The sequence below is a fragment of the Panthera leo genome, chromosome A1 (genome assembly GCF_018350215.1).
Source record: "Panthera leo isolate Ple1 chromosome A1, P.leo_Ple1_pat1.1, whole genome shotgun sequence".
Lineage (NCBI taxonomy): Eukaryota > Metazoa > Chordata > Mammalia > Carnivora > Felidae > Panthera > Panthera leo.
The window spans coordinates 205,128,808-205,143,961 of record NC_056679.1 but is presented as its reverse complement, the minus strand read 5'-3'; the positions used below and the strand labels follow the sequence as shown (position 1 = coordinate 205,143,961).

The 15,154-nt window shown below is 37.8% G+C and overlaps 1 protein-coding gene across 5 annotated transcripts; it reads left to right on the top strand.

Moving 5' to 3' along the window:
* Positions 1 to 431: 431 nt before the first annotated feature.
* FBXO4 (F-box protein 4) lies at positions 432 to 14,869 on the top strand. Of its 5 annotated transcripts, none has more exons than XM_042950953.1 (7): positions 432 to 737; positions 1,973 to 2,208; positions 4,842 to 5,062; positions 8,821 to 8,896; positions 9,007 to 9,182; positions 13,042 to 13,112; positions 14,326 to 14,869. In XM_042950953.1, the coding sequence occupies exons 1-7, from the start codon at positions 549 to 551 to the stop codon at positions 14,413 to 14,415; spliced, it is 1,059 nt and encodes a 352-aa protein (XP_042806887.1). In that variant the 5' UTR covers positions 432 to 548; the 3' UTR covers positions 14,416 to 14,869. The 5 variants fall into 5 exon arrangements, with proteins under 5 accessions (XP_042806887.1, XP_042806878.1, XP_042806895.1 ...); XM_042950944.1 differs by having other exon boundaries at positions 12,937 to 13,132; XM_042950935.1 differs by having other exon boundaries at positions 434 to 737; positions 12,937 to 13,112.
* Positions 14,870 to 15,154: the final 285 nt, after the last annotated feature.

Sequence of the window (15,154 nt, the reverse complement as noted above, 5' to 3'; positions counted from 1 at the left end):
ATACAGACTCCTCACTTTGGCATAAGGTCTTTCATGATGAGTCCCCTGGCCACCTCTCTACTCTCATTTCTGCCAATCCCCAAGAACACAAACAGTAAATCGGAGACTGAAAAACAATTAGAAAAAACCTCCACGCCTGGCACGGCAGTGCTGAGAAGGAAGCAACTGGTTATTATGCCTAAGACAGCGGAGGAGGGCAATCTATTGAATAAATAGGGATCACCTAGGCCCAGATGAAGTGTAAACGGGTCCCAGACAGAACGTCTTTGGGTGAAGTAACCAAGTTACAAAGGGCCAAGAGATTTCATGGGACCGAGTGAGGTTAGCAAGGCTGAGGTCTGAAGTGAATGGGGCAGTGAGCGGTGCTTCGGGCTCCACTCGAGACGGCACCTGACTGGGCCACATCTCGAGTCCCTTCCGGGTGCGGAGGCTGCCCGCGGGGAGACGTGGCAGGGGCGAGACGGGAGGTGCGGGGCGGGTGGCCAGCCGCCCGGAGGAGGACGCGCAGCGCGTGACCCTGCGGCGCGTCACGTGCGGCGTCGGCGGCCATGGCGGGAAGCGAGCCCCGCAGCGGAGGCAGCGCCCCTCCGCCACACCACAGCGACTGGAGCCGGCTGGAGGCCGCCATCCTCAGCGGCTGGAGGAACTTCTGGCAGTCGGTGGGCAAGGAGCGGGCAGCGCCGAGGGCCTCCCAAGAGGAGGCGGACGAGGAGGCCAGTACCCTGACGCGGCTGCCGGTGAGTGGCGGCCACCGGACGCGGAGGACCGCGGGGCCGGGCCGGGAGGGGCGCCCCGCTCGGGCGGCCTTGGGGGCCTCGCCGCGCCCGGGCCTGGGTCTGTCCCGTCCTGCAGCCATTCCGGGCCGTGTCGTCACCTGGGAATAACGGTAGAGCAGAGACGCCGAGGCGTTGACCTTTGGTCCTCCGCCGCGGGACCGATGGTCGCGGCGGAACTCACCGCAGAGGGGGCGCCCCGCTAACCGGCCGGGTCATCCTCAGGTCTTCAACCCCGCAAAGCGAGTTTTGATACTGGAACGCCCTGACGTCATTCAGGAAAAGAGGAGACCACGCCAGACTTTGTGGGTAGCCTGGGGAAGCCTTCAGCGACTGTGTTCTCAGCGGCTCTCACCTCAGGTTCAGGGTCCAGAACCCCTGGGGGACCCCCCCCCCCCCCCCGGAAACACTCGGCTATGACGCTGTGGTTCTTCTCCCACCGCGTGTTTCAAGCACCGACCCTCACACTTCATTGAGAAGAAGTTACAGGCGCCTCGAGGGGCGACAGGCCACAAGAATTATACACCTCATTTATTGTTAAACTCTTCAGGCAGGTGGGAAAATGGAGAGACGAAAAATTTTCTTCGAAATTATTAAACTCTGTATCTCGGCTGAACTCTTGACACCTGCCTGTGACATCTATCAGAAATTGAAAACTGCAGGCTTAGAATGCCTCCAAGGGTCTCCCTTTTGTAGGGGTTCTTGGAAATAATAGATTTTATGGAGGCACTCAGATGACAGATTTATTCTTTGATTTGCTCTAATGACAAGATCAGAAGTTTGTCAGCTTCATAGAGATTTTATGTTGAAGGCTAGATTATTTCCTTAAGTAGTTTGTTCAAGTGAACGGTGTGGCAAAATATCCGTGAGAAATTAAGAATCTGGTTATTTTGCTTGAAAAATGAATGTTTCGGTGTGTCAAAAATTAAGTGTTCAGTTACGTTTCTCTTTTGGTGGCAGGAAATTAACTTCCAAATAGTAGATTTCATTAAGAATACTGACACACCGATCTTTGGTTATCTAGTATAATTCTTTACAAGTTTTGTAATTTATCATGATATAATCATTAAAAAGACAAACTCTTTGGTTGACCTTTGGTTTCCTAGTATAATAAAATAAATTTTATAATTTATTATCAGAAAACAATTTTCCAAGATACGTTTTTCATGCCTTTTACCTGTTTGCTGTTTCCATTTCAGATTGACGTACAGCTATATATTTTGTCATTTCTTTCACCTCATGATCTGTGTCAGTTGGGAAGTACAAGCCATTATTGGAATGAAACTGTACGAGATCCAATTCTGTGGAGATATTTTCTGCTGCGGGATCTTCCTTCTTGGTCTTCCGTTGACTGGAAGTCTCTTCCAGATCTAGAAATCTTAAAAAAGCCTATATCTGAGGTCACTGATGGTGCATTTTTTGACTACATGGCAGTGTGAGTATCTAGTTTTATGAATTAAAAAGAAGATATTATATTTGACTATATTACGAGTCAATAGTGTAAATTAGTCTTGGCTCTGCCACTAATTTGTTTCATGGAATTTGGGTCTAAGTGTCTTTTTTAAAAATTGAGGATTAAGTTAAATGACTTCCTTCATAGGACCCTTTCGTTTTTCACATGTTGTTATTTGCCTGTGGTGCCTGACTGTAGACTGTTTCAATAATTGTAGATAGTTCATATGCCAAGAAGTAAAACACTTGTTAAAATTTTCATTATCTATAGAATACTTGTTATTTTGTTAAATGATAAATACTTTTCTGTGTCCAGAGAAAGAATGATTAGCAATTAGAGACCAGTTCTTTAGCAGGAAAGAACAACATTCTCAAGATTCTGGGAAGTAAGATTTTGTTATCCAAAAGCACTGACACTTTTAAATATCGTGTAGCTGAGAGAATTAATGTTCTTGAACAATTGTAATGCATTGGATTCTATGAGGGGTGCTCTTTGTATGTTTACTTAACATGATTTTCACGCAATAAAGAAGGTATTATCCTTGTGTTACGGATGTGGAATTGAGGTTCAAAATGGTTATGGATTTGCCTAAGGTCATATAGCTTATAAGAGACTGTTCTGGTTGGAATCCTATCATGCTGCATTAAGCATATAATGTCATTGGGTCTGGATATAACCTCCTTTATTGAGGGCCCCACATTTAAGGCATGGTAAATAAAATTAAAAGATATTTGTGTTTTAGGTAAAGATTTTAGTAGCTATAGTATTTTTTTCATATTTTATTTAAGGTATTCATATCTTTCCTTATTCTAATGCAGATGCTAAGTCTTGTGAAGCTACTTGATTAAAATGTATGTGTTATGTTATATATAATTTCAATAAGTGCTACTGTACTCTCACTTGCTAGTTGTTATTTCTACATTGTCCCACAACAAGTATATCATGCTGTGGAACCAAATTTTCCCCAGGAATAGTAATAGTCATAGTAACTACCATTCATGATCATATAAAGTGTTTTTTTTTTTATTGAAGTATAATTAACATACAGTGTTATGTTAGTTTCAGGTGTATAATATAATGATTCAACAATTCTATGCACTTTTCAGGGCTCATCTTGATATGTGTACTCTTAACACCTTTTATATCACTCATCTCCCTACCAACCTCTCATCTGTCAACTACCAGTTTGTTCTCCGTATTTAAAAGTCTGTTTTTGGTTTTTTTTGGTCTCTTTTGTTTTGTTCATTTGTTTTGTTTCTTAAATCTATAAATTAATTTCTGATCCATACAACCCTGGGTTAATTGTTATTGCTTAAATAATGCAGATGAAAACTTAAGTTTAGACTGTAAGTGGCTTATATAAATAAAGTGGTAAGGTTTGGCTAGATCTACCTAGCCTCAAAGTAGATTTTTTTTTTTTCCTTCTTGAATTACAAGGTTCCTAAATAAAGATCATTATCTTGTTAGGTTAGTGACTGTCTCAACCAGCTTGATTTAGTTAAAGGGATTTAGGTTTTATTTTTATTTGGGTACTACGTTTTAATTTTTGCTAACATGTAGACTTGCTAATTTAGAAATTTATAGCTATTGAAAGAAACAGTTGTTTTTTTCACATGATTCTTAGTTGGCTAGGTTATCCGTAAGGAACATTTGAGCTTCTGTGTATATCTAACACTTTTTAAACTGTTCCATTAGAGGCTGTTAATAAGAGTACTTAAGAAATTTGATTAGGGGTACCTGGGTGGCTCAGTTGGTTAAGTGTCTGACTTCGGCTCAAGTTACGATCTTAAGGTTCATGGGTTCGAGCCCCACGTTGGGCTCTGTGCTGACAGCTCAGAGCCTGGAGCCTGCTTTGGATTCTGTGTATCCCTCTCTCTCTGCCCTACCCCACTCACACTCGCTCTCTCTCTCTCTCTCTCTCTCTCTCAAAAATAAGTAAGCATGAAAAAAAATTAAAAAAAAAAGAAATTTGGTTATATTGGTGGACTTAGTGATTTTTTTCTTTTTCTTTTTTTTTTTTTTTTTTTTTACATCTAGAGATACTTATGCTAACTATCCACGTAGTTTATCTTTAGTGTGCGGTTTTTTCAATCTTGGCACTACTGACATTTCAGACCAGGTGTTTAGACCAGTTGTCCTGTGCACTGTAGGATGTTTAGCAGCATCCTTTACCTCTGTCCACTAGATACCAGTAGCACCACCCGCTGACCCCCAGTTGTAATGACAAAAATGCCTGAGAGTCATAATGACAAAAAAAGGCTGAGAATCACTACTCTATGTAGTGAATTTTTTACAGCTGTAACAAGTGTTAGACCAAGTATTCCATGAGAAAAATCTAAATGAAAGATTAGAAAGTAAGTAACTACTTCCTGGGGAAAACTTTTTCAGCTTCTGGACCACTTCTACTCCCAGAGCGCCTTTGTTTTTTCCTGTCTGGCATTCAGCATACATACTATAATGGTATCTGTCCTCCATGTCCCTCCATGAGGATTCTAACTACATAATTATTATATCTCTTGGGTCTAGCAGGTTCTCAATAAACTATATATTGTTGAATGAATAACTGCCTAAATTCTTTTCTGTCCTGATTTTCTAATTGTGACAATTTTATATAGCTATAAGATGTGCTGTCCATATACAAGAAGATCCTTGAAATCTAGCCGTCCTGTGTATGGAGCTGTCACGTCATTTTTACACTCATTGATCATTCAGAATGAACCACGATTTGCTATGTTTGGACCAGGTTTGGAAGAACTGAATACATCTTTGGTGTTGAGCTTGATGTCTTCTCAGGAGCTTTGCCCAACAGCTGGCTTGCCTCAGAGGCAGATTGATGGTAATTTTCTTGTTAATCTATAGTATATAATAACTAAAGCACTTTGAACTTGATACTTATGTTGAATAATAAATTAATTTTTAATTAATTACATCATTGATGTAATGAAATAATAGTAATTTGGTGAATAGGAGCCCCCTCCTTGGTCCCAGTGGGTTGAAAGAATTGATTTACTTTTTTATAAGAGGTGAGCTTTCCTTTATTTTCTCAAGTTTGTGTAATCCAGAATGTAAGATTATGTGAAAGTAAGTTATATGTTATCAAGATGTTTGTACAGTATTTACCATATGTTAAAAGAATGTTAACAGCAAAAATCATTCAGCATCTACTGTGTGCAAAGTACTTTGCTATATATTGGAATTTTTAAAAAGACCTCAATTAATACTTTCCTCTTCTTTCTATGAAAACGATAAGTTAGTTGGCATGCAGGAGATATAATAAACATACCTAACAGTATAATCTAGCTTATGCTTTCCTCATTCATTTATTGAGAGCACCTATTAGATACTAAAGGTGCAGAGATTTAAAACAAATATCAGCAATCTTTGTCCTGAAGATACTTAGTTTAGGTAAGGGCAGAGGCAAGTATGAAGGTGATTCGTGTATGGTATAATTAGCCTCCTGGGTAGAAAGATAAGGGTCAAAGAAGGCTCCATGTTGAACATGATGCCTTATTTGAGTCATTAAGATGAATTAAAAGAGGCCATTAAAAAAAGGGTAAAAGTATTATGAGCAGTGAGCACTACATTTCTAAAAGCACAAAATTCTGGATACATGTGACCTTTTGAAGTAGCTCTGTGTGTCTACAGTGGGGCTAGGTGAGAAGACACTTGTATGTCATGCTTAAGCATTTGGGAGCTGTCGAAAGATTTTTAAGCAGAAGAGCGAGATGATCAAGATTGTATTTGAGAAAGATCTGGCTTCTAAGTGGAAAATTGATTAGAAGAGGCTATAAAGATGTGGAGACTCATTAAGAAACCACTATAATACTGTGAAGAAAGTATGAAGGATACAGTGTTGACTGATTATGTATTGGCAGTATTTCTGATGTGGTTTTCATATTGGATGATGGTGCCATTCACTAGGATAAGGAAACACAGGAGGAGGAAGAGAAACTTTACAGAGATCTGTATAGGGAGAATGACAGCCACTCTTTGGAGTATGCTGACTTTGATAACTCTGGGAGATATAAGTAGAGATGCCCGCTATAAGCAATCCACTTGTGTGAAAGCTGCATTAGGGCAGGCTAGCTTTATTCTTGGCTGTCAGGCATGTAATAGACTGTCAACATGTATATTTGATGAATGAATGAACAAATGACTTTGTGGATTACTCTATGCATCCAGATCTTAAGAGTAAGATCTGGGTTAGAAATCAAGATTGGGAAATCATAGGGTGTCTGTGTGGACTTGAGAGTTTTTGAGTATAGAGAGGAATATTGTGAACCAGGTGCTGAAATCTTCAGTGAATGTTTAGAGGAAGGGGTTGTCAAATTCATAAATGACATCCTAAATGTCATGGATATCATAAATGATGAGGCTGAGGAAGGGGAGATGGTCCTGCAGCTGAATGGTGTGTCCAAAAAGAGATGAAGTTTCAAAGAGAGCTGGTGAGTAATAGGACATGGAAGTGAGGAGTAAAGAGAACATTGACTCCACCTCTTTGTCCTGAGATATGAGAGGATAAGCAATTTTGTTAATTGAGAGTCTTCTGCAAGAAAAGCAGCATTTAAGGGCAGGCCAGTTTCAGATAAGGCTGTGAGGTGGAACACTTTAAGAAGAGGTTGGGGATATGGGGAAATTTGCTAATGATGAAATGTTAATTTTATTCTTCAGACAACAGCAGAAGTGTTTGTTTTGAAAATGCCAATCTAATTATGCCTCAAACGCCACAAGATCAGGGAAGAATAGAGGGATGGGTCATTGGCAAGGTGGTACAGAACAGCATGGAGATCATACTGGGCTGAGGTTAGATGTATTGAGAGGGTAATCTCTGGAAATTAAACTGAGAAAAACAAAAATCAGAGATATAGTAGAATTTGTTTCTTTGATCTCTTTGGGGATCTCTTTGGGGAATTTGTGTACCAGACCTGGTGGCCAGGGGACTAGGGTCATGCTTGCAGTCTCAGCCACCAGGATCTCTACCTATGTGTTGCCTGGAATGGTGACATAGGATGGCATGGCAGGTTTATTTAAGTAACTAGATTGGCTGTAATTCATGGATCGATGATATGAAAGGTGGAGTTGTCCTAAAGAGGTAAGTAAACGTGAGATTATATCAAGTTGTTTTTGAAGAGCGATGGCTTTGAAGGAAAGAGAAATAATTAGGCATTTTCAAGCCATCTTTCCAGTTGCTGTCAGAAGAGTGGACAGTAGGGGACAAAAGTGGATGTAGGAGACTGGTAAAAAGTGATTGCAAAAGTCCAGGTGATAGGTATGATAATTTAGACTAAAAGGAGGGAGTGAGGATGGAGAGAAATAGATCTAAAAGGACATTTACATAGCAAAAAGAAATAGAGCCATAGAAGAAAGAGGGATCTTTTCATAATGCAAGAGGAGAATCAGCTCCTGAGTGTTAATACATCCAAAGAAGGGAAGATGTTAAGAAAGAAGGAAAAATGACAATGTTGAATAATTCAGGTAAAGGTAGTAAGAAGCTAGTGTTTAGCTAGGAGTTTTACATATACAGTCTTATTTAATGCTTACAGTATCTCTAGGAAGTATGTATTTCTATATTTTGATGTCAAAACTTTGGCTCACAAAATATGACAATGTGTGACAAATGCAGATTATAACCCAAATCTAATTCCAAATTTCAGTATCTGCATATTTCCTCAATTTTCTGAGGTGATACTGGTGAGTCCCCATCAATTTATATGTATATATATATATTTAAAAAAATTTTTTTTCTTAATGTTTATTTATTTATTTATTTTTTTTTTTTTTAATTTTTTTTTTAATGTTTATTTTTGAGACAGAGAGAGACAGAGCATGAACGGGGGAGGGTCACAGAGAGAAGGAGACACAGAATCTGAAACAGGCTCCAGGCTCTGAGCTGTCAGCACAGAGCCCGACGCGGGGCTCGAACCCACGAACCGTGAGATCATGACCTGAGCCGAAGTCGGACGCTTAACCGACTGAGCCACCCAGGCGCCCCTGTTTATTTATTTTTGAGAGAGACCGAGACAGAATGTGAGTGGGTTAGGGGCAGAGAGAGAGGGAGACACAAAATCTGAAGCAGGCTCCAGGCTCTGAGCTGTAAGCAGAGCCCGACGCGGGGCTCAAACTCACGAGCTGTGAGATCATGACCTGAGCCGAAGTCAGACGCTCAACCGACTGAGCCACCCAGGTGCCCCGACTCCCCATCAATTTAAAAACATTTTCAGAAGGAGAAAAAAGCCATTTCACTGAATGTATGCATGGAGTATATGACTAATGAGAAACATAAAAGTTGGTAAATGAATCTTGAGGATAGATAGTAGCTGTTATGATGCAGCTGCTACTGATATGATACAGAAGGAAAGCTCTAAGCCTAGCAGTTCTTTGTTCTTTATCCATATTTTTATTGCCATATAAATGAAAATTGCATACTGGCATCTTTTCTTCAACATAAACATTTCATTTTATTCCAAAGCTGTGTGTAACTTGTCATGGACTTTTTAGTTGCTCATTTTGCTTGCACTGGGTAATTTTTTTCAATCTGATGTTTTTCTATATTTATTAATGACTTGTTTTGATAACTGAAATTTTCTTCTTTAGGTATTGGATCAGGAGTCAGTTTTCAGTTGAGCAACCAACATAAATTCAACATCCTGATATTATATTCCACTACCAGGTAAGGCTGCCTACTTGGTGGCCTACCTGAGGCATCAGGACTTCGATACTTTAGGGGGATGGTGCTTGTTTAGTGTCTGTTTATGTTTTATATTTACATTTTTCTTATAGAAAGGAAAGAGATAGAGCAAGAGAAGAACATACAAGTGCTGTTAACAAGATGTTCAGTCTACAGAATGAAGGAGATGATCAGCAAGGAAGCCGGTATAGTGTAATTCCTCAAATTCAGAAGGTGTGTGAAGTTGTTGATGGGTTCATCTATGTTGCAAACGCTGAAGCTCATAAAAGTAAGCATTATCTTATTTTCTTTTTAAGAGCACGTTTCTTTTTTTTCTTTTTTTGCAAAGCAAATAAGACATTTTTAGGCTTTACTGTGACTTTTTAAGCATATGATGGTTAATTTAATAAAAGTGATTCTATGACCATTACTGTTAATAGTGGGCTTTCAAACTTTGATGTGCATTAGGATCACTTGGGGAGCTTGTTAAAAACATACCTGCCTGATTCCTACTCTGATGGATTTTAATTCATAGATTTGGGTTGGTTCTTGGGCATCTGTTTTTTTAATGAGCACTTACAGAATTCTGATGCATATCAAAGTTGGATACTATACATAGTATTTCTTTGCTGTATGCTTCTGCACTTGTTATTGATGTTTTGTCTGCTTCTGGTTCTGTTCAAATAATTTATGCAGATAACTGAAAAATTTTTACCTTTGTTTCAGTTGTCCAGATAGATGTGTGGGGTGGAGTATTTAATTAAGTAGATTAGTTAACACTCACTACATATTCAGAATAATTGCCCTTCACATTGTTATTTAGGCATAAAATCAGAGTATTACTGGGTCACAAGCAAGTATTATAATTTTTCTCCAAAATCTTTTGTGAATAAGTTAGGGCATGAATATATAATACATTGTCCTCACTCAGAACAAGGTAGCAGTAGCCACTCAACTGCCGAAAGAATTTAAAGTTTATGATGCACTGAAGTTAACCACAGCAACAAAAGCTAAGTCCAGCTCAACTACTGACTGGTTGGACTCAACCACTGCATTAGTCACCTAACAGAAGAAGCAGCATGTCCATGTCTGGGAATAGATTTTCTTTACCTCAGTGTCTACTCTTCTTTTACATAAAACATTTAACATTAAATTAAAAATTATAAGACACAAAAAAATAAAAAATGACCCACTGTCCAGAGACAAAGCAATCAGTGGAATCAGACCCAGAGATGACCCAGATGTTGCCACTCTCAGGGACATTGAAATAACTATGATTAATGTGTTAAAGGATCTAGTGGAAAAAGTGGAAAATATGTGTGAACAGATAGGGATTTTCAGCAGAGGAGGAGGAAGTTATGAAAACATAAAATGGGAATGCTAAATGTGAATATATAACAGGTGAACGGGAAACAGGTGAACAGTTTCCTTAATAGATTTAAGGAAATAAACCTTTGGTGAACCTGAAGATAAATTAATTGAAATTATCCAAATTAAAACCTAGAGAAAAGAGGAGTGGGGAGCATCTAAGAACTGGAGGAACCCATCAAGGGAAACAACTGAGGGGTCAGCATACTTTTTCTTAAGAGGCCACATAGTAAATATTTTAGGTGTATAATAAGCCATATGATCTCTCACAGTTACTCAGCTCGGCTGTTAAAGTGCAAAAGTAGCCATAGGGAATTTATAGTGAATGGGCATGACTGTTTTAGAAAAAATTTATATTTATAAAAATAGATCCATAGAATGTAGTATTGCCAGTCCCTGATCTAACTCATATGTAACTGATCTTCCCAAAACATGAAGAAATAAAATAAGGAAAAAGAAATTTTTGAACAGATATTGGCCAAATGTATTTCAAAATAACTAAAAGACAACAGACCATAGATCCAAGATACTCAGAGAACTCCAAATAAATAAATAAATAAAATACATAAGTAAAAAATACATCTAGATACATTATAGCCAAACTGATGAAAACTAAAGACTAAGAGATTATCTTGAAGGCAGTGAAAGCAAAAGGAAGCATACATAGAGAGGGCCAAAGATAAAGACACAGAATTCCTGAAAGAATTGCTGAAGGCAGTGAAGGGAAGTCTTTACAGTATTGTAAAGCAGGAAAAAACTTACATCCAGCAAAGGTACCTTTCAAAAATGAAGACAGAATCAAGACTTTCAGACAAAACCTGAGAAAGTTCATTATCTGCAGATTTGCATTACAAGAAATATTAAAGAAAGCTCTTCAAGCAGAAGACTGTGATACCAGATAGAAAATTGGATCTTAAAAAAAAAAAAAGAAGAGGAGCCCTGGGATGGCTACACTGTTTCCATATATACATATAGACATATATATATATATATATATATGTCCATATGTATATATGTCCATATGTATATATGTCCATATATATATATATATCCATATATATATTTTCCCTTAATTTAACTTTTTTATAATTATGTGAAGGAAAAATAATAACAATTATCGTGGGGGCACCTGGGTGGCTCAGTCAGTTGAACGTCCGACTTCAGCTCAGGTCATGATCTCATGACTTGTGAGTTCGAGCCCCACGTCGGGCTCTGTGCTGACAGCTCAGAGCCTGGAGCCTGCTTTGGATTCTGTGTCTCCCTTTCTCTCTGCCCCTCCTCTGCTTGCATGCTGTCTTTCTCTCTCTCAAAAATAAAAAAAAAAAAATTAAAAAATAAAAAAAATAATGTATTGTGGCTATATGATATTTTTAAGATAATAATACAAACAGCATGGAAGAGAACAAATGGAAATTCACTGGTACAAGGTTCTCCTATATGTAAAGTTGTATAATACTAAGTAGACTGTTACAAGTTAAAAATGTACATTGTAAATCCTTGAGCAACCACTAAAAATGTGAGAGAGGTACAATTAAATAAGTCAGTAGTTAAGGTAAAATGGAATCATTACAAAACACAGTTCAAAGAAGGTAGGATAAAGGAACAAAGAACAGATGGGACAAGTAAAAAAATCTAAGAGATCTATGATAGATTTAAATGGACCCTGTTGATAATCACATTATAATGTTCATTCATTTTCTATTAATATATAACAAATTCTCTCCAACCTAGTGCTTAAAACAACACCTGTTTATTAGCCTATAGTTCTCTATATCAGAAGTTTGCACAGCTTCTTCTGGTTGGGTTCTCAGCTTAGGGTTTTACAGGCTGAAATCAGGGTGAGATGGGTTGCATCACTTTCTGGTGGCTCTGGGGAAAAATCTGCTTCCTAACTCACTGAAATTATTGGCTGAATTCCGTTCCTTACTGTTGTAGGACTGAGCTGTTTTCTTACTGACTGTCAGCTGGGGCTGAATCAGCTTTTAGAAGCTATCTTCATTTCTTGCCTTGTGACTCCCTCTTGTCTTCAGATTCAGCCAATACAGAATCTTTCTCACCAAGAGAACTTCATCTCTTCTCTTAGGTCAGCTTCACTGAGGATAATCTCTCATTCTTGAAGTCATATTTGTCTTATCATGTAGTCTGCTCAGGGCAGTGATATCCCATCACTGATTCTAGATTCCTCCCACACTTAAAGGGTAAGAGATTATACAATGGTGTGAATCATTGGGAGACCTTTTAGAATTTTGACTACCTCACAATGTCAATGATTTATACACTCCAAAGAAAGGCAAAGATTGCTAGTTTTAATAAAGAGCTGGATTCAACTATATGTTTAAATTGTTTAAACTAAGGCCTTTGAAAGAAAGGGTAGTTTTAGCTACAAAATTTGTGAGAGGAAAATATCTATATCAAAGTATTTTTATTTTCAAACTGTAAAGACATCTGAATGGTACTGTGACTATTTTTGCCCTCTAATATTACCAAAATTCCTATCCTTGAAGACTACTTAATGTAATTTTATGATAGATCGTAAATGAACAGCTGTAAATAAACAGCAATAGAGGCACTTTATTATGTTTGGATCCTGGTAATTTTTTTTTATTTCCTTGTTTTGTTTATTTTAAAAATCACTATAAGTAATGCAAATTAAGGGTTTTGACTACATTCTCTAGGACATGAATGGCAAGATGAATTTTCTCGTATTTTGGCAATGACAGATCCAGCTTTTGGATCTGCAGGAAGACCTATGCTGGTTTTATCTTGTATTTCTCAAGCAGATGTAAAAAGAATGCCTTGTTTTTATTTGGCTCATGAGCTGCGTCTAAATCTTCTGAACCACCCATGGATGGTAAGGTCTTACTTTCTCTGGTGAGAAAAATCTTATTTTTATTTTTCACTATTCTCTATTTGATTTTATTCTTTCCTACTCATTCTCTTTAATGAAATCACATTCTAAAGTTAGTTTTAATAGCTTAATCAGTGGGAGATAGTCAGTTGGTATCACTGTTTCACCTGATCAGTTTGTTCTCTACTTGCCTTTCCTACCATAGATACAGTAAATCAGTTGGCCATTGTTTTGGGTTTTTTTTTTTGACGTTGGTGTCATGTTTTTTTTAAACATGAATGTAATATGCTCTAACGGTCATCAAAAATACAAGTTCTGTCTTACTATTTCTTGCTTTCCAAATTTTATTTTAATCATGGAACCCTTTCTTCAATGAAACCTTACGTGAAAGCTCCTAGGTAAAATAAAGAAAAGTTAAAATTGGAAATACTTATGCTTAAAAAGTTACAGGATTTTCTTCCTTCCTCCCCCTACACCTTCCACGGAGCCCTGAAGACTCTTTGGAACACAGTTCGAAAACAACTGATAAAGGCGTCCCTTCCTGGGTGGTGGGAGTTTTAGCTTACCATTAAGAAGAGTGGCAGTCTTTAAAAAAAATTTTTTTTTAACGTTTATTTATTTTTGAGACATAGAGAGACAGAGCATGAACGGGGGGAGGGTCAGAGAGAGAGAGGGAGACACAGAATCTGAAACAGGCTCCAGGTTCTGAGCTGTCAGCACAGAGCACGACGCGGGGCTTGAACTCACGAACCGCGAGATCATGACCTGAGCCAAAGTCTGACGCTTAACCGACTGAGCCACCCAGGCGCCCCAAGAAGAGTGGCAGTCTTAAAGACACGTTTTTGCAACTGGATATCACATTTATCATCTGAGTAGCTGGATTCTTTCAAAAATGTTTTAGTTTTCAAAGTGGATATTTTGGAGAATTTTTTTTTTTTTCTGATACAAACAAGTCATTGAAATGATAGTTTTTCCCATTCCCAAAGCTGAGTTCTAAGATACGTAATAAGCCTCATATTGGTAATAAATTATAGACATAAGAGAAGATCATATTTTTTTATCTAAGTTACATAGAAGACAAAATTTGAATGACTCACCCAAAGTTTATTGGGATTTTTTAAACTGTATTCTTTTGTTAATATCTAGAAAAATGTTTCTTTTAATCATAAGATTTTGGACTCAGTTTCTTACAGTGATCTCTCTTATCTGCTCATAGGTCCAGGATACAGAGGCTGAAACTCTAACTGGTTTTTTGAATGGCATTCAGTGGATTCTTGAAGAAGTAGAGTCTAAGCATGCAAGATGATCCTTCTTTTAGACCTTGAGAACTGAAACCATTTGAAACCTGTTACTAAGGTCATGATGTGGATATTTGCTCAGTCAGCTCATTTTGTCCTGCCTTTTTGCAGGTGGGCTTTATATTGGAACAGCTGTAGCTGCTATGTTTTTTACATAATTTTTACTTTTTACTTTAAATCAATTACAAGAAAAAAACTTTCAGTGCTAGTATTTAGCCCCAAAATGAACCCTTTAAGATTTTTTTGATAACTTTTATATTTTTCTTTTTTAAAATATTAAATTCTAGAAAAAACAAGTTTGTACCTCTGTCATTCCTTGTGATTTCTCTTTTCAGTTCAGAGATTGCCCTGGTGGAAAATAACAAATTTGCCAAATTTTCTATAGGTTCTTTTCAAGGGTCCTTAACTGGTTATCAGAAGTTTTTATGTATTCTTAATAAATATATTCCTTATAGGCTGGAATATTCTTTGGAATTGCATTTAATATTACGGTCATACAACTTCTGGGTTTTCTCCTGAGACAGTAGAAATTAACTTGGTATCATATTTCATACTAATTACGTGAAAATAACTTTCCTGGAAGTTCTTGCTATTTCAGATAACTTTGAAGGCTCATAGGTTCTAAAGTCAAATTGTATTCCATCCTCCTAGAGAAAACATTCCATTAAGGCCTGTTCATAAGACTTCCTCACAAATTGCACTTTGCAGAGGAAATGTTACAGCTTTCCTGTCACATTGGAAGTGAGG